General features: G+C 42.7%; 1 protein-coding gene across 8 annotated transcripts in view; it reads right to left on the bottom strand.

Annotated features, from left to right (window-relative positions):
- The window catches only part of GABRA5 (gamma-aminobutyric acid type A receptor subunit alpha5), a 56496-nt gene extending 45391 nt beyond the window's left edge, over window positions 1–11105 (bottom strand). Inside the window, exons 1-4 of one of the 8 annotated variants that reach the window (XM_041717368.2) lie at window positions 10385–10538; window positions 9684–9738; window positions 8909–9061; window positions 829–950 (exon numbers count right to left, since the gene is read on the bottom strand). In XM_041717368.2, coding sequence (XP_041573302.1) covers window positions 829–950; window positions 8909–8994 — 208 coding nt within the window. In that variant the 5' untranslated portion in view covers window positions 8995–9061; window positions 9684–9738; window positions 10385–10538. The other 7 variants (XM_041717375.2, XM_072932259.1, XM_041717384.2 and 4 more) reach the window with 7 other exon arrangements.
- Window positions 11106–26776: the final 15671 nt, after the last annotated feature.

Below are 26776 nucleotides of genomic sequence, written 5' to 3' on the forward strand. Positions count from 1 at the left end.
TCAAATTATTTCTACCCTCAAGTCTCTTAAGTGCTTCTGGCATCTTTTCAAATCCAGGTCTAATTTAATTTAAGGGCAGAAATTTCAGAAGTTCGTTATATAAGATAAAAAGCATCGAGCCCTATTTTCAAGCATCTCTGTGTAAAGTGAGAGGAGAAGGAGAGAAAGGGATGAAAGCAATGTGTTGGTCTCACAAGAGGAAGGGGTGGGGGTAGCCAGATTAAAAAAGGGCCAGGAAGAAACATAACAGATGGTTTACACATGGGTAGAAAATGAGAGAAATCTGGGGGAAAGAGAGCTGAAGGAGGGCTCAACAAGGTTAGGATGGCAACCACTATTCACATGCTATGGTTTTAAAATAGCTGCTGTAGAGGTTATCAAAAAGACATATCAATAAAGATTTGCTGTACTTGTCTAAATATGGATGGTTTGGAGATCTGTTTTTAAAAGGGATATGCATTATCAACATAATTTTATACAGGCTGACCAGTAAGGCAATCTTGCACCAACCTGCTAGCATAATGTCTTGCTCACCTTAGGAAATACCAGAAAGAAAAATCCAAACCATATTTAATTACAGAAAAAAATGTATCATAGATGCTCTCCTAAGCCAACCTCAGATGACCTGAGTGACTGAAGAACACAATTTTCAGTAATTTTTTACTTGTGCCCCATTTGCTAGGAGACAAATCTGCTTTCTGGACTGACTTTAGTTAATCACACACAAGTCCCTTGTCACAGCCAAGAGCAGGTACCCACTTGAGAGGGCACCATGTAGACAATACTCCTGTCTAGCAGAGGACTGGCTGAGCCACCACCTTTTCCTACCTCCCAGTCCTGGGCGCAGTCTGTTGTCGTAGCCGTCCAGCAGACCATCCAAGATCCTGGTGAATATAGTGATGTTATCATTGGCCTCCTCCTTTACTGATGGTGTGGGCGTTTGTGAAAAGCTGTTTTATGCAAACAAAATGAAATATGTCAAAAGCCAGACTGATTTCAAGGGACTTCAGTCTCACGGGTACTCTGTGATGGAGCCTTCAAGGCTCTCTCATCTCCTGCTGCTCCCGAACAGCACAGGGAGCGGCAGCCATTTATTTCACCATTATTATAAAGTCATAAATAGCTCTCCCTGGAGGAGGACCCAAAGAAGGACCCATGCCATAGAGGTAAAACCATGGGATGCAGGACTGGGGGACACATGAGCCCTTTGATCTTTGTCCCTAATGCACAGGCAGATCCCTGTCCCCTGTGCTACCCCTTCCCACATTAGCCCCTGCACCTCCCCAGTGCTGGCAGAGCTCCATCCATGGCAGAGAGCAAGGTCAGCTCACAGCACTGGCAAGAACTGTTACTGGTTTTCCTAAGGTTACCTCTCCATTCCTCAGGAACTACTGGCTGGGGAGCTGCATGAGAAGCACGGGTTTACCTGGAGATGCACCTTCAAGTATGCTTGAAGGTGCTGTTCAATCTTTAAATGCCAAACAGCTTCTAATTTTCAAAGTTTCTATAATTTATTGCCAGAACAAAGGATGAACTGTGACCTTATTTGAGGATAACAAACTCCCACTACATTCAAAAATCCCACTGGGGTATCACTGGGGTATCTGAAAAACATACTGCTGTACAGAAAACACAGTTCTTCACTCCTCCTCTCTCTTTTGCATAAATTAGTTCTCCCTTGTAGTATGCAAATAACAGCAATGTGTAGTGGGCCTCATTCCATATCTTTTGGGCCAGATTTGTGTTTATTCCGAACTCTTCTTTATTTCATCATTTCATCCGTGGCTCAGACCTAGGAAGCTGCTCACAGCACAACTAACAACTCGCATTTTTAAATCTGTTTGATTTTCATTTAAAGATGCTTAGGAGAATCCCCTGCTTATTAATGCTTTTGCTTACCTAAAGAATAGACATGGGAGATTATCCACAAGCATGCTTCACCTGCAGCAAGCAATGAGCATCTCTTAGGACAGCTCACACTAGGCGCTTATTCATGATTCAGCCTCTGCTGAGATCACCAGCAAATCCTCCAGCTGTGACAGGGCACACTGCCCTACCAAGAACCGAACCCTGCCTCATGCACCCTGCCAGCAGGCAGGAATAGCTTACACTCAGCAACCTGAACTCGATGGGAGACAATCATCCACAGACAAAAAAAAAAAATAAATAAAAAGAATCCGTATTTATTTACTACCAGTTCCCAGGAAAATAAATCCGTAAATAAATAGAGAAGCTCTGAGCATCTCTCTGAACAGCTTTCTTTGCAGAATACTTGTAAAATATGTGGTTGCCTTACCTAACAGAATAGGATTAATACAAAGAAAGACAAAGGGAACTCAACCAGGTTTTACCTGCATAAGGCTTCCACTAATGAGACCTCACTGACACCCCTGTAGTGCATCTGGAAGTTTAAGTGACACCAGACCCAGCTCAGAACAAGCTGCTCTCAGCCACGTATCCCCTCCCAGACCCAGGGACCCCAGCCCTGCGCTCGTTCCCTTTACAGTTTGTATGCCCTGCTGAAAGAGGAAGGGATTGCAAAGCCTCTCAGGACATGGGAGCAAGGTCAGGTCGAGGGAGCACAGATGTGATTCCCTGAAACACCAAAGCCCATGAAAACGCCTGTTCGAGGAGGTTTCTTATGACCTAAGTGCAGTTGGCACTTCTGCAACCCTCAGCAAGCTCCACACTGCAGATCCCAAGGCCACCAAGGATCTCCCGTCACTGCAGGTGGAGGCATAGCTACAAATCTTGCCTATTTTTCATCTCCATGGTCAAAAAGACCAAGTTAATTCTGTTTTCTTTGCTGTGACCACAACCTCTAGTGAGCAATTGAGGCAGACAAGAAAGACAGTTAATCCAGCAGATGAAAACTGATTACAGAAACATTAGACATTTTTTCAGGCTGGACGATTCCAGAAAAAAGACTGTGAACTTTTTTTTGTCAATTGTAATACAAGGGATTCACCATTTCAAAGTGAATATTCAAAAGTAGTAGCCTAACAAATGCAAACAGGAGACAGAACTTAGAGACCTTCTTTAAATGCAGCAACCAAAACGAATGCTTTGATACAATCCTAGTATAAAGCATGAAAATCCAGTATACCTAGAATACTATTTTTGACTTTTCTCATCTATTTTATCTTTTCTTTTTCATAAGAAAGAGATATGCATCATGCTGTCTGACTGCTACCCCGCATCAACGTAGCAACCCATTTTCATTTTCCACTGCATCTGACAAAGAAGCAGAGAGATCAAACTTCATTTCGTTCCTATAAGTTTCATGAGAAGCTGTGAGTAGACAAGGGGAGACCAAAAAATTAGTGCCTCATTAAGTAAAAATGTGAGGTTAGCAGTCATCTATTTAATCTGGCTCGCTGAGTGGGCCACTCAGTATGCATGTGGCTCAGAAACAGCCTCAGCAAGACCAGCCCCCCTTCTCTCTGACAATTAAGAGGTATGGAGGAGACTTGCAGGGTCATTATGAAAGATCTTGGGAGAAAAGGACAGCACAGGTAAAATATAGGTCTTGCAATGTGAGATGGGAACAAGGGATATCAAATGAGGATCTGGGATTATTGCAAAGATGCAGTGCTGGGGGCACAGGACACAAAGCTTCACTAGCTTCTCTGCTCTTGAAAAAGCTTGTTATTTTTAGGGCTTATGGCTGAATTCAAAGCCAATTGAACTATGAGAGAGGATTTCCATTGAACTATTTTTGTGGGAATGGGACAAAATATATTTAATTCTCAGAACTGCTCCTCTCAATCTAACAAGAGAGGCTACTTCCTCCTATCTCAGTTATGTACGTCTTGCACAGGAATAGTACACACAACCCATACACTGAAACACTTTTGTTTCTTCACAACAAAAGCTAATTAATAGAGGAAAAAGATGGAGAAACAAGTATGGTGAAGACTAGTAAAAAGTCTGCACTTCTGCAAAACTGCAATCCAATTTAGATTTGACAGATCACTTCACCCAAAAATGAAGGCATCTGATTCCGAATTTCAGTGAAATGCCAGTATTATGTGAAGTTGCATTTGTAGATGGATTGCTGTTTGCTCTTATGTAAGTGTGACTTTTTCTGTCTTAACAGAAAGTTAGCATGTAATTTCTGTTATTGAGATTGCTGGTGAAATGCACGTTTTGGAGTAAGGGCTGAGATTGTCGTGACATGTAAAAAGGCATGCAAACTCTACTTGCAAAGTTACATGCATATATTAGATACTATATAGCTCAACGAATAGAGAGAAATCGGTGCTACCTACCCTAAACTAATTATTTCCACACAGCTGAGGATTAGGCTTTATCAAGATATTAGTAGGTAAGCACATTATTGCTCTCTGCAGTGAAAAATGTTTTTATAGCAGAAATTTTCAGTTAGGGATAAAAATAAACCTAAGAAAAAAAATCTTAGAGAAATGCTAAGAAAATTCAGAGATAATTGCATTTAAAGCTCATTATTGAACATAAACTAAACCAACCAGGAATACTTCTCATCACATTTATTTAATATTGCAATTTTAGGGTAACTGAAAAAATCATAAGCCACAGAAGGGGCCCATCAGTGTAAAATGTTACAACTCTCTAAAGATGTTCAGCTATCTCTTCTGATGATTTCATAATTTACCACTTTAAACATCATCTTTTTTGCCATCTAGTCAGAATCAGGGAGGTACTACTCACAGCTTAGTTGTAATAAAAGGAAAAATTTGATAGATATTTAATGATTTTCCCAAAATGTCTTTAAAAAGAAACTGTAAGAATTTCTGAAAAAAAAAAATAACTGAAGACTATTTTACTACAGAAAGGTATATTTTATTATCTTTTAAGAGTAGTGTTTCTTATAACTTGCTTTAATAGGATTGCAATTATATCTGAACTTCAGACAAATTAACAGTTCGTGAAAGACAGTGCAGAATGCAAACTTTTGGATAAAGCCAGCTGGCCAGACATCAAAGGAAAAAGAGTTACTTTTCTAAGTTAGCTTCTTGCCACCCCATCCGTAAGGATTCTTGAGACCTAAAAATGTTGATTTTGTGAATTCGTGCACTGAAGACTCAATTCTTTCACATTGGATTAGAAGACTGACTAAAATGATGAAATTTTAAAACTATTTTCAGATTCTTAAGAAATAATTTATTTCTTTTGTTTAGCAAGAGCAGTGTTTTACTACCTTCAGGGAAGGAACAATTTGTGAGCAGTGCAGTGAAAGCCTGTTTCTCACAGGGTGACATCTTACAGTCTTCCCCATCCCCTGACATCCTAATGCCCCTTTCGATGTCTGGAGCTTCTTCCAGGCTCATTAAACACCTCCCAGCACTCTCAGCTCCCCAGGTCACTGACCTGCAGCTTCACTGGGCACTGCATGCCAGGGCTTCTCCTGCACCAAGCAGAGCTGGATGGCCTGAGGGACACTCGGGCTTTTTGGCCAGCTGGCAGGCCAGAGATGCTGAAGCCATTCAGCTGTTTGGCAGTGGGACTGACTGATACCTGTCTGCCTCCTGCATGCAGTTCTAGATAGCAATTTAGTTTTCCAGTTATTAAAATTGTCTAGTGGGTTCAAAAAGCTATATGGAGATATGAAGAATGAAAGGCAGACAGAATAAAAAAAATAAACAGACAAGCATGACTGCATAAGGATACAATAATTCTTACAAAATTAGCCTTTAAAAATATGAGGAAGAACTCCCTAGCATCACAAGTACTTGAAATGAGGTATTCCAGCAGAACTAACTGAAATAGAACTAATTGAAATAACAGCTTGAAGGAGAGGTATGTTTTGCCTAAATAGCAGGGTTATGGCCTTAGTAATAATGGCTGTGAGCTGGAGAAGAAGTATGTGAAAATACAGACACACCACAGACTGAATTCTTCAGAGTGTACAGAGAAATTCTGGGTTGGCTACACATAATTGGGATCTTCTGTTCTCTGTGTTTCTGCTATTATAAATATTATTAGCAGATGGCAGCTATACTGTGGGTACATGAACAACGTCCATTCCTGTTGGTTCTGGCTCTTAGACACATTTCTGAAATTGTATATCCAAAACACAAACACACCAGGACTGTGCATCACCAGTGTGACCCCATGGACAGCCTGGGACTTGCAAAGTAAGAGCTGACCAGCTTGGAGCCAACCATGGGCTACCTCATCTCAGGGAGATCTGTGTGCAAGCAGCTACATGTGGCAGCAACCCTCACAGGGCTGCCACTACCTACACATCCTGAGGGCTCATAAGCAGTCTTTTACCTCACCTAAAAATACTCTTCATGGTTTTATTTTACTTTTAATCATTCCCTAGCTTTATTATTAATGTTTACTTTTGAGAAAATTGTGAGCTACCTTGAAATGCTTAAGTAAAACACCTTAACTTGTTAGAGCATTATACAACTCAAGGCTGAATTCAAGCAGACTTGAAAAATCTTTGACTAGTGCTGCACCATTTCTGCAGAAGTAGATTCATAAAACTGTTATACCAAAACCAGGAAGGGGGGTTACTTCAAAACCTCTTCTCAGTTCATCTATATCTTTGCATTTAAATTCAGTGATTTTTCTTTAGATAGCTGCTACCAATTATGTCTACAGTCCTCCTCTACTGCCTACTAATGTGGATAATTCTCAATAGTCATTACACATTTATGTTAAACACTAATCGGTCTTCTGCTGAGATTTCTCAAGTAGCCTAGTAGATTGAGATACATAATTTCTGTTTATGTTACCACGCATTGTGCACCAAAATCCCCCAAGGTGGCTTTGGCTATGTCAGCAAAAAACGTATTTATGATTTAATATAAACATGGAATGACTATGGAGACCTATAGAAAAATATCTGCCTTCCTCTCTAATGTCCTACAGTATTTTGATTTTTAATTTGTGTTCCTTTGACCAATCACTTTTATCTAGCACATTGCAAAACTCACTGCAATATAACAGGGCAGTAGAAACATGGATGAAGCTAATAAAGAAGAATCTGGTAGCAACAGCAAGTGTTATCAGTATTAGATTCCTGCAGTTAATACAGCAGCCTACATGTTAATTGTACTCCTCCGTCCTGAAGAGTCAGTCCCAAAGCACTTAGCAAATTACACTCTGAAACTGCTTCTGCCTCTGAAGCAGAAGAGCTGGAGCATCCTCTGTCTTTTGAGCAGGGTCAAAATTCAGCCCTAAGGCAGTGTGTGAATGGTGCAGTGAATTGGAGCTGCTTATCTCTGCAGGCCTGGACTAAAATTACTAGATCAGAAATAGGGGGCAAGGGGGGTTGGGGTGGGGGGAATTTACGTGATGATCTCATTTTAGTGCACAGAACCTTTTTGACTAACTTGCAGAAAACAGTGTCCTAGTTTCCTCTAACTGTCCTATTCTGGTTATCTGCCGGGTTACAGGTCACACTGATTTCTACCTGGGACTTGGATTCAGTACTTGCTTTGGAGTTGAAAGGGAGTTAACCATCTGGGTTTTGGGTTGTTTGGCTTTGGGGTTTATTGCATCCTCATATTTGCATCCTCACCTACTCTTCTGTTAGAGGAGATACACACTTAAAAGACCCACACACCAAACAGGTCACACTCAACTAGGGCAATGTGCTGCCTTCTGCAGGGATGATGAACAAACAAGAACGGCATAAGGTTATAGTCACCAAGATCTTCTCAATGTGGAAATACTTCAGCAAACTACAATAATGTAAAGGCAAGTTTAAAGCAAGTCCCACTCTGCCCTCTTAAATTCTGTCACAAAATCCTGGGACACTTTTGCCTTAGACCATGGTGTAAGAAGGACCAGGTTTTTCCAAGGTGAATAAATGAGCGTGAAACTCTTTGCATCTTTTGTAGAGTGCAGTCCTACAGCTGCTCATATAAACCTCTGAGGTCATAGGCTTCTGCCTACCTGCACGGGACACATGCTGGATACCAGGCTAAGCTTTGCTTACAGCATAGTCACCACTCAAAGTTTGGTCTTTCTCCTAGTTCCAATCTGGAACAAATCCGTTTGCTTGAAATCAGAAACTGATTTGCATCTCCATTTTGTATCTTCTTATAGCAAGGAATTGATGGGTGCGCTTGTGAATCAGCATGTTGGGAGGATTCATTTTTTCTGGTGAAATCATAAATAATTGTTCTCCTCCACAAAGAAGAATCATCCTACATTTCCCAAGCACTTGCAAAATGCTTTTTCCAGATTCCATTGTATAGCTCATATTCAAAAAGTTCTTAAGATCTCTGGGTATAGGAAAAACACATAAATAGAGGGTTTCTGAATTTATTTTTCATTTTTTAAGACCTACAGTTGGAGTATCTCTTTGATACAGTTTTCAGAATATCACTGTCAGGAAAGCATCCAAAGCAAAAATAAGGAAACGGGATTCCTTGCTATATGCTTCAGGGAAGCACGATTTCTAATTATTCTAACAAGTGTCAAACTCAGACATCCTTCTAAGCAGTCACTGTCTTAGGTCACTCGGGAGGAAACCCTGTACCAGCTAGTAACATGCATCAAGTCTCACTATCGCAGTTCTGGGGGTTTTTCTGCACTACTGCCTATAACCAGCAACCATCAGGTGAGAGGGAAGGTGCAAGATCCCAACATCACAGACAAAGGGACAGAGGGCACCACAGCCCCGGCTGTTCTAAACCCAGGTCAGAGCACTCAGCAGCTGTAGGCCTGGTCCGAGCTCCTTGTGCCCCACAAGCCTTTCCCTATGCCACCATAGCAGGCATAAAGAACTGATACAAGAGAGCAAATCTGAACAGGAGAGCAAACCACTCCCTTCCCCCTGACACCAGCACCTTAAGATGAAATGCAAAGCCCGCTTGTTTTGTTCAGCTGCTCCGTACCACACGGAGCCAAGGTTTCTCATCTCCTTAAAAAAGCCATAGCAGAAATTCAAATGCAATTGGCAACTCACCCAAAGTGGCTGGCTAAACTCATGGAAACGCAGAAGAGGAAGAAGTTTTTGATCATGATAAAGTCAGAGACCATCCCATTGTCCATTCCAGAGGAGAAGAGGAACGCAGGTGGTTGCTTTGGTGAAGGTGCAGCTGTTCACTTTGTTCTTACACTGCAACAATACAAAAAATTGATAAATTATTGCGTGGACAGAGAGCAGGATAGCGGAGTTCAGCTAACATCGCATCTTTTGCTATCTGCGTTTTTCACAAACTTATCTAGCTTATGTAAACATCAGCTGTTTATGTAAAATTGTGTATCTTCAAGGACATGTTTTACCTTCTGCTGTCAGCAAACTGCAAAACAGGAAAAATTCTTTGTGGCCCAGCTTTTCCCAATATTCATCTGTGGTACAAGTAACTAAAAAAATAGCCACCATTTTCCAAATGCCAATTTCAACCCTTTACCTATTTCAACAACTTCCACATGCCTGCAAACCCAGGGCTGTGTGCAGCCTCCGCATCCTTTCCTTCCATCGCAATTTTTTCCCATTAAATACCCGGCTTCCCTTTCCAAAATCCCAGTTGAAATGCCAAGAAACACCTACTGCTTCTTGGAATTCATGCTGCTGATGCACGGCTTAGCAAAAGGAGGGTGGGTTGTTGGGGGGGGGGGGCGGGGGGAGGAAGAGGGTAAAAAGTGACCTTCCTCGCAAAGGCACATAAACCTCACGCTAGCACGAAGAACGACAGTAATGTAGCTGCTCCAGCGACTGCTGCTTTTTGGATACCTGCCTCAGCGACCAGATCACCAATTTCAGCATTGTGCACTAACGTTTTCCTCTGTGCCCTATTAAAAACAAACAAAAAACCAAAACCACAACAAAACCCCCCAAAAGCCAACGAAACAAAAAAAACAAACAAATCACCCGGAACCCAACAAAAACCCCAAAACAACCCCCAAAAACACACCCAGAGGGGACTTTCCTGAATTTTCCGCCTGAGCCCTGTGCCCCCGTGCTACATCTCTCAGCAACTTGTTCTCCCACCCCACCGGAGCCTCAAGGCAAAACGCCCGATCCAAAAGCCGCCCCCCGGGGCTCCCCCGCCCGGCCCGCGCTGCCCCGCACCGGGTCCCGCTCGCTCCGCACGGGCACTGCGGGGCCGCCGCTCCCTTCCCGCAGCCCCGGCCGGCCCGCACCTGTCCGGCGACCGTCGCTCACTCGCCGCCGCCGCCCGCGCACCGCGCCCGGGGCGACGCGCGCCGCTCCGCGGAGGGTGGCACCTGCCCGCCCGTGCCCGCTCCGCCGCTCCTTCCCGTCTCCCCTCCCCGCTCCCCACGGCACCCCGGGAGTGCCCCCGCCCCGTCCGCCGGCCGAAGTTTCCCGCGGCCATGTGCGCGGCGCGGGGCGCGGCGGTGCCCGCCCGGGGGTCTGCAGCCGGGGCTCCCCGCCGCCCTCCGCCTGCCCGGCCGGGCGCGGGAGCCCGGCGCTTACCAGCCGCCGGCGGGGGTACGAGGAGAGGGGGCAGTGTTCGCCCGAAAGTTGCGGAGCGGCAGCAGGAGCGGAGCGGGAGCGGCGGCGCTGCCTCCCGGCCGCTGGCAGGCGCGGCCCCGCCGCAGCGCCGCGCCCGCGCCGCCCCCGCGCGGAGCCCGCGGCCGGGAGCGCGGGGCGGTGTGCGGGGCGCGCCCGACCCTCGGGCACCCGCGGCGACCTCCCGCCAAGGGGCCGCTCCCGCGCCCGTCGCAGCCGCGGGAGGCTTCAGCGGCTCCCAGAGCTTCCCGCACTGGTCTCCCTCGAGCAGCCCCCACCGAGCGCCCGCCGGGGCAGGGTCCCGGGCGAGCCCGGCCGGCACCGACTGTCCTCGGGGAGAGGGAGCCCCTGCCACAGCCCGGGCGTGCAGGTGTCGAGTGACCGTGGGGCAGGGGCACCCAGCACGGCCGAAGCTTGCCGCCGTATGGGCTCGCTGCACCACGCGTGTGTTAGCGTATATATGTATAAACACACCCCTACATACCCAGGTCTTACCTATACTTCTCTTCCAGTGGACCTAACCTAAACCATCATAGCTCTTAAATTCTGAAGTCGTAGATTTATATCCATAACATAAAGTCTCTTTTGACATCCTTACTGTTAGACATCCATAGTTTATATATCGGCGTTGCATATTCCATGAGACCTGCAATAACTTCGAGGTTTCCTTGCGATTGTGTGTGGTGCTATTCCTGAAAAATGGATGCATTGTTTCACAGCTTCAATGATAGGAGCATTACACTCGCTGTATGTTCAAGCCACATATATAATGTACTGCTTGCAGGTTCATTTTGAGCTAGATGAAAGATTAAATGAATGTTGTATAGTCCTACTTCCTGGGGATTCCTTGAGATGAACGCAACGTTTTGCAGCATGCGCATCTTACACATGATAATATACGATTTCAGAATATACTGCCATGACTATTTCAAAGTAACACTCCAAACTCAGTTATTAAATTATCTGATCCTATAAGGTATTGCCAATAAGGCAATGTTATGGATCAATGAAGCACTTGTTTTTTTCCTACATCCGTATAAAAGCTCTATGGAATTAATCCCTCCACTGAAATCAATATTGGTTCTGTAGTTCATTGCCACAGAGGGTGCTGGTCTGTGTGCCTAGTTCACAGTCTGCACTGTCTGAGTTGAAAAATGGTCCTTAGAAATTTCAGAAATTACTTTTTTTTCCCACCTAACGAAGCCAGAAATGTTGCACCAGGGAGAGTTTTCTATGTAAACATTGAATAATTTTCCTAGTATCAATCGAGTAGGATTTTTCTTCTACAGTTCTTTGTAATTCCTCTCTTCAACATTCCCTTGAGACTCATCAGGGATTGGATTAGATGATTTTTAAAGGTCCCTTTCAACCCAAGCCAGTCTATGGTTTAATGGCTCTGTATCTGGTGCTTAGCTGCGTTCGTTTTACAGCAGTGATTTATGATCTTGAATGCAGAGCCAATGACATACGTTGTTCCTCGTTGTTCCTTAGTGACTTCAATAAATATGAAGTTGTGAATGAATGTTGCTATCAGAACAGCTTTCCCAGTGCTTAAAAATATCTAAGTTAAGTAGTATGAAGCGCCAGTAGTTTCTCATTATAATGTTCATGCCTAGGAGTGTTTAAATCACATTTTTTACAGTGCTTTGATTTATAGTACAAGCTATTTATATCTCTACATAGGTGATATTGTAAACATATGTGATCTTTAAATAATTTTACAAAAGAGATATGTAGGAATATTGGCCTAGACTTTAGTGCAAGCAAGTGAGAGCTGTGTGCTTCGGCCTCTCGCTCCAGCTCCCTGGCGAGCAGAATAGAGTCTCGGTTCCTCTGACTCCCTACATCTTTTCCGCGAAGCCATATGTTGCAGATCCGCTTCTCAACACCAAAGGGAGAAAGCGTTTAGGAACTGGGGGAGCAGAATAGCTAAAAAATGTTTAAGGAACTCTTAAAGAAAAGGAAAGAGAAACGGTACAAAATGGTTTGGGCTGGAAAGGGATTTTAGCGATCACCTAGTTCCACCCGCTGCCACAGGCAAAGACGCCGCGAAAGCGCCTTATTCGGCGACACAGCGAGCTGAGCAGTGCCGGCGTCCCGCGTCGCGGCGCCCCCCGAGCCGCGCCCGGCCCGCCGCTCCTCCCGCCGTGTCCCTGTGCCCGGGCGGGCGACCTCGGCCGGGGGCTGCCGCCGCCGCCGCTGCTGGCGCTGCCGGCGCCGCCGGAGGGCAGCACAGCTCCACGCAAGCGGCGGCACCGGGGGCGGGACGCGGAGCGGCGGGGCCGGGCGGCGGCGGCGGGGGGGGCGGCGGCGGCGGGGCCGGGCGGCGGCGGCGGCGGGGCACGAACCGGGCCGGACAAAGCGGGCCGATCGCACAGGCTGGCGGGCTGGGTCCAGGCGGGACAGTGCCTTGGCCTGCGATCGCTGTTAGGACCAGCAATAGGGAGGTCGCTGCTATGAAGGCAGCGGTATTGCGCTTTCCTCCGCTGCGTGTTTCTTAGGGCACTCCCTTGTGATTCACACGCACCCTGTTTGGATCCTCAGCCTCCTTGTCACGCTTTAAAGGATACCTTGAATTTAGTATGTGAATCAAATGCATTCTATTAGGGTCAGGGATATGTTTTGTTTGGATGATTGTTCTCTGCTGGTGTGTAGCAAAATAACAACTTGGCCATTCCATTCGGTGATTTTCTTTCAAATTTGGGAGACATTTGTATAGCCCCTCTCTGACAGTTCTCCTCCTTGTTTCACTAAGTAATGTCACTTATTTGTAGTGAGGAATGCATTTGAGGTCGTTCATCCTCAATATGGGACTGATACAATAGTGCAGGCAAATTGGGCTGTGATTTTTACCACAACACATGCTTGGGAGCTCACTGGAAAACACAGACCAACTTCTCACTGTTTTAGAAAATGGCCTGTTTTATCAGTAGCCAAAAGTATCTCTGTAATTGATCAAATTATTCCTTCTTCGAGAGTTACAGAGAGCTCGTGAAGTTGAGTGGAGGTGTGAATGCTGTGGGAATTGGTGTGAGTAGGCTCTTCAGAGGCATTCTCCTCTACTAAAACAATTCAATTCCATCATCTAGGTAGGGAGGACTGCCTGTTCACTTGAAATCTTCTGTCTTTCGCCTCTTAGCTAAGATTCCATAAAAGGTGGCACTTGGAGCAGTGACTTTCGTGGTACAAATCCTCTTCCAATAGAGAGCAGTCTGAATTCATCAGTCATTGAAGGAGCCCCTAATCATCAGCTAATACAGACTCAGTGACTCTCAATGCAGAGACTGGATCTGAGCAAAGGGTGAAAGTCTGGTTTTTACTCACCTCTTTACTGGTATCTCTAAAGACTGGAGTCAAGACTCTATTGAGCCCAGGTGAGACATACTCGGAGTTCCCCAGTATGAAAGAGACGTGCAGGTGGTCAAGAAAGTCGAGCAAAGGACCAAGAAGACTATTAAAGGACTGGAGTGTCTCTCCTATAAGGTGAGGCAGAGAGAGCTGGGATTGTCTAGACAGGAGAAGAAAAGGCTAAGGGGGATACTTATCCATGGGTATAAATACCTGAGGGAAGGGTGCTGAAGAAGAGAGAGACAGATTTTGCTTAGTGCTACTGGCTGACAGTAAGTCGTATGAGGAGGGAGCTGGGGTTGTTTAGCCTGGAGAAAAGGAGGCTCAAGGGAGACCTTACTGCTCTCTACAACTACCTGAAAGGAGACTGTAGCCAGGTGGGGATTGGCCTCTTCTCCCAAGCAAGGATGAGAGGAAATGGCTTCAAGCTGCACCAGCAAAAGTTCATGTTGGGCATCAGGGCATCAGGAACTTCTTCACAGAGGAGTTGTTAAGTATTGGAATGAGCTGCTCAGGGAAGTGGTGGTGTCACTATCCCTGGAGGTGTTCAAGAAATGACTGAATGTGGCATTTAGTGCCATGGGACTAATTGACAAGGTGGTGATCAGTCGAAGGTTGGACTTGATGATCTTGAAGGTCTTTTCCAACCTAAATGATTCTGTGACAGGAAAAGGTGCAAATTAAAAGGTGTGACATTCCATCTGAATACAGGAAAACACGTTTTTACTTTAAGGATGGTCAAACATAGGAACAGGTTGCCTAAAGAAGTTGTGAAGTCTCTGTGGAGACAAAATTTGAAGATAAATGATCCTGGGAAACCCACTTTTACTGATCCTGTTTGAGCAGGAGCTGGACCTCAGTAATCTCCAGAGGCACCCTCCAGCCTCTGCCATCCTATGATCCTGTAAAATATGAAAACTGTCCTATCCTGCAAAAGTCTCTCCTCATTTCTCTAAACCATTTCACAAATGTGTCTGGTAGTGAAATGATGCAAACAACCTTGCTGATGTGAGAGGTATTAGAGTCTGATAGACTTTAAAGCATTTGATGTATTTCTGAATGATAAAGAGCCTTTTTTTTTTTCTGTAATGCCATGGACACCACAAAACATGATCAATTTGCTGCATTTCACTTGTCTCCTGGACCATGCTGCAGAGAGAGCTGCTTTTAGGACCTGGTGTTTTGGTAGTTTGTTCTGTGCATCCCCGTGGCAATGGGGAACTACTTACCTGAGCTTTGTGAAAAATGGCTGGGGGCAGGGTAACACTGGGAAGGAGCTGGTCCCTGTTTGTGTAGCACAGAAGGCATCAGTGGTGCCATTGGGAGACAGAAACAGATGCCCACCTGCAGTGTTCCAGCAGGTTGTGAGAAGTAACACCTTTAGCAAGCAACACTGATACTTCTGTAAGCTATTTGTTGTGATTCTCAAATCTGCAGGTTCAAAGGTTCACCTGAATCTAATCCTGAGTAGGGCACTTTCTGCATAGATTCAGTTTAGAAATGAATGAAAGGCTGCATTTTCTCTTTGGCATTTCATCCTGTCTGCTATGAGCAACCTTCAGTCCGTTTCCACATATTAGACTAACAGTTGAGCAAGTGTTCAGGCTGTGCCTGAATACTGTTGTTGTGGATTCATACAATGTCCTAAGATTCACTGTTTTTGAAAACCACTCCAGGCACCTTTCAGAGGTCCTTACTCCAAGAACAGAACCCTGGGTGCTGGCAGCCTTATTTCTCAAAAATATCTGTCAAGAAGTGTAATGACTTTGTATTACAGACTATTTGTATTAGAGACTTTGCCCCTTTAGACAAGCAAAATGTTTCCTAGAGATGCCTCCCACACTGAAAGGAGTAGAGAACATTTCCAACATTTTTCAGCCCATTTTAAGGTTTTAATGCTTTAACCCTTGGGTTAGAGCATTAAAGGAAAGACTGTTACGTAAAGTGACATCCCTGTCTTTCTGCAGCCACGTAAAAGTTCCACCTTTTTCTCTAAATCCATTTAGATGTTTGACTCCTTACAGCTCCCTTGTCCCTTACCCATTCTCTCCTCCCCACAGGTTAACCGAGCTGTGGGGCTGATGGTGGGTTTCATCAGCCCTGACACTGCCCTTGCAGTGCATTTGCAGGGACATGTTGCTCACAGGCAGGTTTTGACCATTTGTTTATATCAGTTCAGCTTGCCACTGAGATAGCCCTTTTTACCTCTGCCTTAGAAAAGAGAATTTCTTCCACACCAGTGGAGAGCAATGAAAACTCAGAGTGAAAGGTCAAACTTCCTACAAATATTTTTTCCCGTGGAAGAATCGTGCTTTTATTCATATCCTTGCTAGGTTCAGATGTGAAATCTGCTCCCTGTTCCAGCAGCCTACAAAAGTCTGCCTTGAAACACAAATAATGAAAGCCAAAGGGATTTACAACACATCCTGGTTCATGGTCTTACATTTGGGAGGCAGAGGAGCTACCTAACAAAAATCTCTCCTGCATCACACAGCCCACAAATTTCCATAATACTATAAACTGTGACCTTGTTTTATTTTCCTCTTGTGTTGTAAAAATACAGGCTCTTTTTTCTGGGTATCGACTGCAGAAAGTCACCTGTTCCGTGAATGTTATATCCCATAAACAAGGGCCTGCTGTTCTCTCACCTTGAATCTTTCCCTGGTTTCTTCTCTTGTTGGCACTGTGCTTTTAGCAGAGAAAAGTTTGTGGACACAAGATTTTTTCACACAAGTGAGCATCAGCTCAGAAAACCTGTGAACCAGAGCTTTATGACCCTATCATATGTAAAATACCTTTAGTTAATTTTTTCACAACAGTTAAATTTACTGGTTAGTATTTTAGCTCAGTAGAGTAGCAGTTATATCTATATCTGAAAAAGAATGGGTCATTAGGGTACCATTGTACATAATCTTTGAGGTCTTGGCCTCATGATTTGGATGCAAATTTACTGTAAGGTGCTGCATGGTGCACTCCTTGTAAGGATAGATCATGCCTTTAATGATACACTGGGGCAAAAATCTATCTAATTAAGAAAGTACTTTGTGGAGAATACCCACACAATTCAGCTTCACACATATGATTCCTAAAGAAATCTTCATCAGGCTTAAACTGGAGCATGCGAGCTCTGCATCAATATTCAAGGCTTTATGCATATGCTACTGTACATGCAATTCCTTCATAAGAGGAAGGAGAGAACAAATCTTGGAACAACACAGAAATTCATTGAACTAAGAGGAACAGATCAATGTTGATAAATTCTTTATTAAGCATATATTCAAATATTCATAATGGATGGAAGGTGAGTGTATTAATGGACAATGTAGGACTATAGTAAAATAATGTACTTACTGATGTTAAGAACAGAGTATTTGAAGTTTAGAAATTGGTTAAATACAGCCAAGAGGAATCAAAATCTATTTGACATTCAGAGTAAATCTGTGAGTTCCATTATACATACATATGCATGTATCTCTCTTTCTCATATTTAGGTTATAATATCTACATATTTGTGTCTATTGATACATGTATGTACATATCAACTGTCAGCTGGGTTTTGGCTGTGTAAATACTAAGATAAGACTGGATTAGCATGTTTTTAGTTGTTGTGATGAACCCAGGTCTTTTTTTGGCTGCTGTAGTTTCCATATTTACTGCATTTCCCTGTATTGTTTATATGTGTGCTGGGCATACTGACAGAACTCATTATTTCTGTTTCTGATCAATAAAGGTAACTGTCAAAGATGCCAACAGATATTAGTATCCACTTTTGTAAAATTTCACATAAGCTTTCAAGTCACCCTGTTCATGATTCATTACAATAATTAGCTGCTGCTACAGGAAAATACATTAATGCATACCATTTGGAAAGCTGTAGACACTACTTACATTTATTTTAGGATTTGTAATATCCTGATTTTCAGGCTGAATTTATTGGCAAAGGTTAGGTGGGAATAAATGTTCTCAGCAGTTTCGAATCCCATTAAATTTGACTTCTGTTGTGTAGATGCAAGTACTATAATTAATAAAATTTCAAGAAAAATTAGTTTTTAAATTGTTTTATCTAGAATTAGCTTTCACTGAAATTGAACAGATCTGGTTAAAAAAAAATAAGAAATAACCTGACAGTGCCTTGTTTTGGAAAAGATATTGATTATTTAAAAATATTTACAGGATGTTAAATATTAATGATTGAACTATAGCAGCCATTGAAATATATCACATCAATGCAGGTGATGCTAGTCCTGCAGCTGTGTAGGAAAACGTTTTATCAGTCCCAGTGCAGTAGAATTCAGAAAGATAAAAATAGTAGCATATATAAGTCAATAAGCCAGATTTTCATGCAGTATAAATTGGCTAAGTAAAGGGCAGCAGAACTACACCCATACATCAGCTGAGGTTATGCCTGGAGTGTGACCCAGTAATTATGACTCAGTCAATGAGAGTTTGTTTGAATATGAAGAATGAGATTTGGCACAAATATTAAATAGAGGCATTTTTTTTCACTCTATCGCAAACTTATTCAATAAAAAATGCAGGTGGCTTGCTCACAAAGCAACTGCAGTGCAGCCTCAAATTTGCCAATTTGTATTAGTCAATGGAAAAAAGCAGATTAATACAGCAGAGTTAATAAGCATTTTGATTTTAATATTTCTGAAAACATCAGTGGGATGGAAGAGGAGGCTATAATTGCAGAAAAACTTAAGAACAGCTGTGAGGAGACATCCTATAACCCAGGCTTCAGACGTTCACTTGCACTGTGAGAAAGTCAAATCAATTCTTTGCTGTGGGCAGTCATTTTCTTTTGGAGCATTGGGAATTTTTTATGGCTTTTCCTTGTTCTCTCCTCTTAGACTGTTCCAGTTTTACAGAGGTGATTGAGTGTTCAGCATATTTAGGATGTAGCAGATTCAGTTTCATTCCTAGATGCAGAGTGTTTTTCTTGACAGCTTGTGCTGTAGTTTTTGAAGGAAGGAACCATGCATATGAACTGGAGGGACAGGGCTTCATATCTATTGTGTCTGCTCCTTCTTTAAAGTCACAACAACTCTATTGGCTGCATATTTTTGAGAAAGAGGACTGCTTGCTTAAGTAAGATAAACTGGATTTTTCACTATGCCTTCCACCTTCAGCAACTCAAAACTAGTGGATTCTTTTGGGGCTGTATACTTTGAATGGATCACAGACTGCTGGTCAATTGTCTGCAAGAAACTTTACCTGTTTGTCTCAACAGATCACTTGTGGATGCAAGGAGCTAACACCCATGTTAATTTTAGCAGCCAAAAAGCAGGAATGGTCAATGAGCACAGCATCTCAGTTGCACAGAAGAGGATCAAAAGAGTATCTTCAAAGAGAAAATAGTGACTTAAATAAATCATGACCACTAGAGTGATTGCAGTTTGATCTACTGGTATTTTCCCAGTTTACTAAAAAGAACAAAACAAGAGCCATCAAATGTTAATCAGATGCTTTTTGTGTGGAGAGTGCTGGAACAGCATCCTGGGTATGTCCAAGACATCAGGAGGGAATGAGTTTCAGGTGAAGAATGCAAAAAAAGGGAAATTGTCATGTTTATTTTAACGCACTCTGGTTGGGTCTGTCCTTATCTCAGCACTTTATGCCTCACACTAGGTGTCAAGAAGGCCCATCATGATTTAAGTCCCCTTCCCAAACCCAGGTCAGCCCCCCATTCAGGGTTTATATGCCAGGCATGACATCCTGTGGTACCGAATATCCCTTTGTTCAGTTTGGGCCATCTGTCCCAGCTATGCTCCCTTCCAGTTTCTTTTGTGTACTTCCTCACTGGCAGAGCATGAGACAAGGAAAATGCCCTTGGCTTAGAATATAAACACCTTAACAAAAACCCAAAACATCAGTGTGCTATCAATATCATTCTCATTCCAAATACAAAACACAGCACTGTAACAGCTACTGAGAAGAGATTAATTCTACATTTGATGAAATCAGGAGAGCCTGCCAGTTAGTTTTCCACTCTTTGCTGTGTTTCATCATGAAATGCTTGTTTTTTGAAATCAGATTAGGGTGCTTTTATCACAGCTTTTCGAGTTCCAGCATCTACATAATGGAAAAGAAAATTACCCACCCTGGAACCACCAGCAGTCTGGTAGCTAAGGCATTCAACCTAGGCATGGGTGGGCATTTTTGTAAGCACTGGACCAAAGTATTAGTCTCAATGTGAAGACAACTCCAAAATTTTGGCAGCTGACCTTTAACTGCATGTCTTATTTTATGGATGACCAGCTGGGGCTGCCCAAGGCTTATGGAGCACTTGAAATGGTAGACAAAGCTGGTGAGAGCCATGGTTTCTCACCGCTTCACACTGCAAGGCAGTGCAATCTCTAGTAAAGTGCCCAGGGTTGCAAGCCATGAATTTTAATCCTTACTCTGCCACTAATACACTCTGTAGCTCCAGGCGAGTCCCTATCTCTTCAGCTGTAAAATGGGAATAATATTAATAATGGTTTCCTATCTTTCGGCCACGATAAATTCATCTGTGTTCTTGAGGCGTGCAAATACTACAGTGATGAGTGGCCCAGAAAAGACCATGAAAAAATTAATAATTCTGTATTTACAGCAGGCTTTGGGTGTGCAGTAAATAAGGCACTGCTAACTGGCTGGTGAAGATTACTTTTTTAAGTAGCTGTTTATTCAGTAGGTACTGTGTAATCAGTACCTACTTATCCTGTGTAATGAATGATAAAGGGTTCCTTGGGGGAAAAAAGGGAGGTAAAGACAGATTTCAAGAAAATCTTAATACTGATTTACAGGAAAGTACAGTTAGGATTTCATCATCCATTTAGGTTCTAGTGTTCTTCAACTTTAAAGCTTTTGATTTTGGCAGACATCATAATGTTCTTCTGAGGCAATTGTCTTCTGTGCAGGCACATATTTAGGTTTAGTAACCTGCCCCCTGCCATAAGACAGAAGGGATGCTTTACTCAAAAAATAACATTGTGACTATGCACATGTATCGTTCTTCATATGCAATTATTTCTGTCTGAAAAACAAGAAAAACTAATCTAACATGTTGGGTTTTTTTAATGGTTGTTTTGATCACACATATTCCCATTCCTATACTGCATTTTTCTGAGTTCTCAGATTAGTTTCAAGGCAGGTGACCTGCACCATACAGTGTCCAAAAAAGGCAAATGCTGGGTCCTGTAACTCAGGAAGTGCTGATCTGCAGCACAGGCTGGGGGCTGACCTGCTGGAAAGCAGCTCTGCAGAGAAGGACCTGGAGATCCAGGTGGACAACAAGCTGTCCATGAGCCAGCAGTGTGTCCTTGGGGACAAGGTCAATGGTGTCCTGGGGTGCATGAGGAATAGCAAGGCCTGCAGGTCAAGGGAGGTGATCCCCTCTACTCAGTCCTAGTGAGGCAGCATTTGGGACTACTGTGTCCAGTTCTGGACTTCCCCATTCAAGAAATATAAGGAACTACTTGAGACAGTCCAGTGGAGGGATATGAAGATGATTAGGGAGTAGATAATCTCTCTTGTGAGGAAAGGCTGAGGGATCTGGGACTGTTTAGCCTGCAGAAAAATGAGAGAGTATCTTTATCAATGCATACAAATATCTTAAGGCTGGATGCCACCAGGATGGGTCCAGACACTTGTCGGTGGTGCCCAGTATGAGGAAAAAGTCTTTACTTTGAGAGTGACAGAGCACTTGAACAGATTGCCCTGGTTGTAGAATCATCTTCTGTGAAGATATTCAAAACCAGCCTGTATTGTGCAACGTGCACTAGATGGACCTGCTTTAGCAGGGGGCTTGGAGTAGACAGTTTCCAGAGGTATTTTCCAACCACAACCATTCTGCAGTTCTGGAATTCTCTCTTTTGTACTTCTGTATATGAGGTGCTAGTGCAGCAGTCCCCCAATGGGTCTTTTCGAGTATAGCTTTGAGTCACACTTACTTTTCTATACAGAAGAAAAATCTATGTTCTGCCAAGACAGGGTGTGCAAAGATTTGTTAGTCTGATCTGCACCCCATTTGGTGGTGCTATATTTAAAATTAGGACATATCAAATTAGAATCGTGGTATTTGCAGTTGTCTTGATTTAACAGGAAATCATCCACTGCATAATACTTGCAGCCCCTCGGTGTATCTAATAAATAAGCATGTTTTATTGTAATCCAGCCCTACACAATTCTAGACATTTACTTGATGTTATTATTTGTGATATTTAAGATCTATTTGAAATAAAAAGAATATACTGTACTATATCTCCTCAAAGGGTATTTAAATCTATATCTTCAAATAAGTTTTTTCTTGCTACTTATACTGAAAACCTTCACAAGCAAATATTTTGGAGCAAATTATTTCCATAAATGTTTCTTTATAGGCCCTTATCTTATGATCTACACACATTATTCACTCTAGGCATGTGCATTTTTGGCAACTGAGCCCACGTGCAAAGTTATAGCAGTGATTAACTCAGTAGAAACATATTTGCAACACTTTGTCCTTTAGGTTTTTACTTTTCACTTAACAAAGGGTGCTACCAGCTATGAGCAGGATACAAACAATAGGCACAGAACTATTGTTGGGGATGGCTTTTACCTCTAGTCACTTATGAATTAAACATCTAATGTCTCACATTGAAAACATTTTAAAAATAGTTTGCATATAAAAAGGATGACTATAAAACAAATTTCAGTGAAGAAATCTTCAGTGTGTTGTGCGCATGGCAGCTTTGCTGCTCAGTAAAACTTTGCCAAAAGTACGTCACCCTTTGCACTGTTATCTGATAGAATCTGATGGCCTAAATTTCGTTTAGTATCTTTTGCTTAGTGCTTGCTGTTGGGTATGTCTACACCTTCAGAGGCACCTAGATATTAGAAAACATGGTGAAGTAAATGCAAGGAATTATTTGAATGTGAATTTTCATGTGGGTTCCCTCACAAAAGAGCAGTCAGAAATGTCCTTTTTCTTTAGCCACTGATGAGCTTGTTGGAAAAAATCTACCATGATCTCGCATGAAAACTGTGGCCACTGAGATAATGCTACTATTGAAAAGTATGAGATGAACACAATTGCAACAAGCAGAACTTCAGCAGGGACTGCTCTAAGTACACAGAATTCAGTGCCAGAAAATGATTGTAACCTGGATGTACTTGGAGTTAAACATAAAACTCTCATCTTCTTGGAATAGCACCCTGATGCTTCTAATCAAAACCAAATTGAAACACTGATGTCTGTTTCTTGGCGTCAGGGAAAGAGATTAAGGGCAAGGAGAGACCACTGTCATCTTTCATATCACAGAATATACTTTGAAAAGGTCAGAGTGACACCAGGGAAAAACCTGAATGAAGAAAGAACAACCATCTACCAGCACCTCAGCACCAGCTGTAATGTAGAGCTGCGAGTAGCACCACAAGCAAGGTTATAATAAGATGCCTTAACTTAAGATAATCTGTGGTGGCCAACAGCAACTATGAAATTGTGGCTTGTTTAACTCAGTTATGACTGCATACAGGTTTACATTTTAAAGACAGGAATTAAGTGTGGAAAGGAGCTTGATGCTGTAGGTTTTGCTGTGTAACTATTTCTATTGGGATGCACACAGAAAATTGAGTGTTTGGAAGGCCAGACCCAGGTGACAGCATGAAAACCTGAGCAGTGCTCTATATTATATAAATAGCCTGAATCATTCAGAAGATTTCCTATCTTTAAAAAACAAACAAATATGAAAGCAGAGGGCCTTCAGATGCCCACATACAGCTTTCCCTGTCATTCTCGCTATTGCATGTAGGCATTCCATGGTATTAGTAACTTTACTAATGTGGATAATTTAATTTAAATCTTATTTTTAATTTTTATCATCCTCCCAATTTTTCCTTAAATGTATTTATCCAGTGGCTAAAAGATTAATGATTACCCTCCCATTAGGGAGGAACAAAAAGACTGCTTCAGCATTATTTATTTATTATTATTCTTTTTAGTTGGAAAGTGAATTATCTACTCCCTATTTAAGACCCTTGTAGTGAAAATGTCACTTGCCATGAACTAAATGCTCTTTAATAGCAGCAGTACATATGTTACTCAATAGTAACAGGACATAGCTACCTAGCGAGTGGAATAGGAGGAGAGGACAAAAAGCAAACTCGGGTGTAGAACTGTACATATCTACACATGGAAATAGATAAGAACCTTACAAAAACAGATGGGTTAATACTCAGTGCACCCTCAGCAGTTTGGTCATACCTTTCTCAGTGACACTCCTAAAGGATGGAATACCATCCAGAGGGACCTGGACAGTTCAAGGAGTGGGTCCATGGGAACCCAATGAGCTTCAACAAGGCCAAGTATGAGGTGATGCGCCTGGGTCAGGGCAACCCCTGGTAACAGAAAAGGCTGTGGGATGAGAGAATCAAGAGCAGCCTTGATACTCCAGCCCTGCCAAAAAGGACTTTTGGATGCTGGTGGATGAGAGGCTGGACATGACCCAGCAATGTGCACTCACAGCCCAGAAAGCCAAGCATACCCTGGGCTGCAGCCAAAGCAGTGCAGCTTGCAGGGCCAGGGAGGGGATTCTGCCCCTCTGCTCTGCTCTGGTGAGACCCCACCTGCAGTGCTGTGTCCAGCTCTGGGGTCCCCAGCACAGGAAAGGCATGGACTTGTTGGAGCAGATGGAGAGTAGGCTACAAAGATAATCAGAGGGCTGGATCACCTCTGCTGTGAAGACAGGCTGGAAGAGCTGGGGCTGTTCAGCCTGAAGAAGAGAAAGCTCAAGGGAGAACTCATTGTGGCCTTTAGGAGTGTCACTGAGAAAGATGTGACCACATTGCTGAGGGTACACTGAGAATTAGTCCATTTGTTCTTGTAAGTTTGTCTATCCTAGATGTTAAAGGAATTCTTTTTCTTTTTATTTTTTTTGTAAAATCTTCTGACTTCTGCTAATGAATATATTAAATAACCACCCTAAAATACCCATGGGATATTGCTTTCCTCTTATCTAATTCTAAGGAAAATTACCCAAAATTATCAGAATAGTCTAAGGAAAATTACTCCTGTATCAGATGGTACATCAAGATCTTCAAAGATTATTGGAGTTCCCTGGAGTTCAGGCTAACCAAATTATTTATGGTGGTTGCTAGAGGCTGCTGTCCAGTACCACAGTATAGTGAGGGTCTTTCTAAAGAAAAAACAAAGTAAATGTATCAATCCATTGAATTTATTAGCAAAATGACTCCTGAATTCATGCTATTCCATCATGCAGTCTCCTCCACGTTGTCTTTCCTGAAGTTTGGATTTATGCAAATATTTTAGCTCATTCTATCTCTCTGAGCTGCACTTATGAAACAGAGATTTGCACCAAATTTTCTTTAACTTGGGATATCATCTACTCCCTATGTTTTCTCATTCTGGCTTCCTGTGCAGAAATGGCCAGAGTGCTGAAGCAATTCCCTTTCTCATGATGAGAATCTCAAGCACTTTTATTCATTCATAAGTATCCACAAGAGATATTTCCTAAGGGGAGGTTTGGCCTATTGCTAGGCATCTCTTGGGACAGGAGGGTGACTACAACATGTGAGGTGCATGTGTGCATGGAGGCACAGGCACACCTGAGTGTCTGCTCCAACTCTTCCAGGGCAGTCATGCATGATACTGAGGACTGTGTCAGCATTGTACTCCCATTCCTGGCCCATCAACCATTCTTCAAGATGGGAAAATAAAACCAAGCCTGCTTCCACACTGGCCAAACCCCTAGAAAAGAACATGGTCCATGCCTAAGAAAGGCTCAGCATCTGGCATGCCATGTCTAATGGAGCTCCAGAGCTCCCAGTGGGCTGTGCAGCTTGCCACAACCTCCAGAGAATGCATGTTTGTGTGAGGCACAATCTGGCCCATCATTTCATAAAATCCCCTTAGTTTAGCAGAAAAATAGTGAGTTGTTACTTAGAAAAATATTTTCTTTTTCTAAGTATTATTGCTTTTTACTTACTTTTCAAAGTGGATTGTGTGCATAAGTGTCAAAGAAAACAGACTGGAAAGAAATTACTAAAAGAAGAAATAATTTATTTCTGTTACAAGAGCTAGATTCATCTTTCCAGAAGGGGAACTGGAAAATACGCTAGAATGTGCCACATTGAAACGTAGAAGCTGTCAGCTCTATCATTTCCTTTTTCAGTCTAGTATTAATTACAGTGGACTTGTAGCAATTTCACTTAACACTGAAGGGATCATATTAAGATGGGAATAAAGCCTGACAAAGTACGTGTTTTATACTATTTGCTACTGTCTTAAAGAATGAGGTCTTAAACTTTCTGCAAGTTATTAGATTGTGTACATTGAAGAAAAAGCATTTTCTTCAAACAAAAAATTTTAAAGCATAATATGACATTGATTTCTACAGCAAAAAGGAAATTTGGTCTGAAGTTCCAAGAACTGTAGTTTATTTTCATTAGATACTTCTGCTGAGAGATTCTGTTAAGATTTGAGACTGCTGCTGAACACATCCAGTGAAATGGCAAATCTCTGTACAGTTATAAGCAAATAGAATGGGAACAGTGTAACAGACCAAAACACCCTATTCAGTGATCCCCTCTAAATTTACAGAAAATGAGTAAGGAGGGGACAAGTACTTACACATGCACTGAAAGAGGGAGCAGTCTCCTTGTTGCTGAGGAGCAAAGAAGGCATGGGAAAGCTGTGAGAGGGTCCAGCCTCTCGTTCCCTCCTGCTGTGGTCCCACTCTGCTCTGGATGTCAGTCAGAGTCCCCACTCTGCCTGAGGCCCACATGTCAAAAGTTCAAGAGGTTTAGAAAGCTTTAAAAAAAATAAAAATCTAGGCTGGTAGTTTGGAAGCAATGAGAAACTTTGTGGTGATCAAGGAATTAATATCCCATTGACTGAAGGGTCACAACTGCATTCTATGGTACCCAGCATTCCAGGGAAAGTCAGCTCTTCCATAACTCCCAGGTTCTAGCAATCTGCAGCTTAGAGTTAAATATTAATTGATATTTAATCATATATAATACTTTTTC

The sequence above is a fragment of the Taeniopygia guttata genome, chromosome 1 (assembly GCF_048771995.1).
Source record: "Taeniopygia guttata chromosome 1, bTaeGut7.mat, whole genome shotgun sequence".
Taxonomy (NCBI): domain Eukaryota; kingdom Metazoa; phylum Chordata; class Aves; order Passeriformes; family Estrildidae; genus Taeniopygia; species Taeniopygia guttata.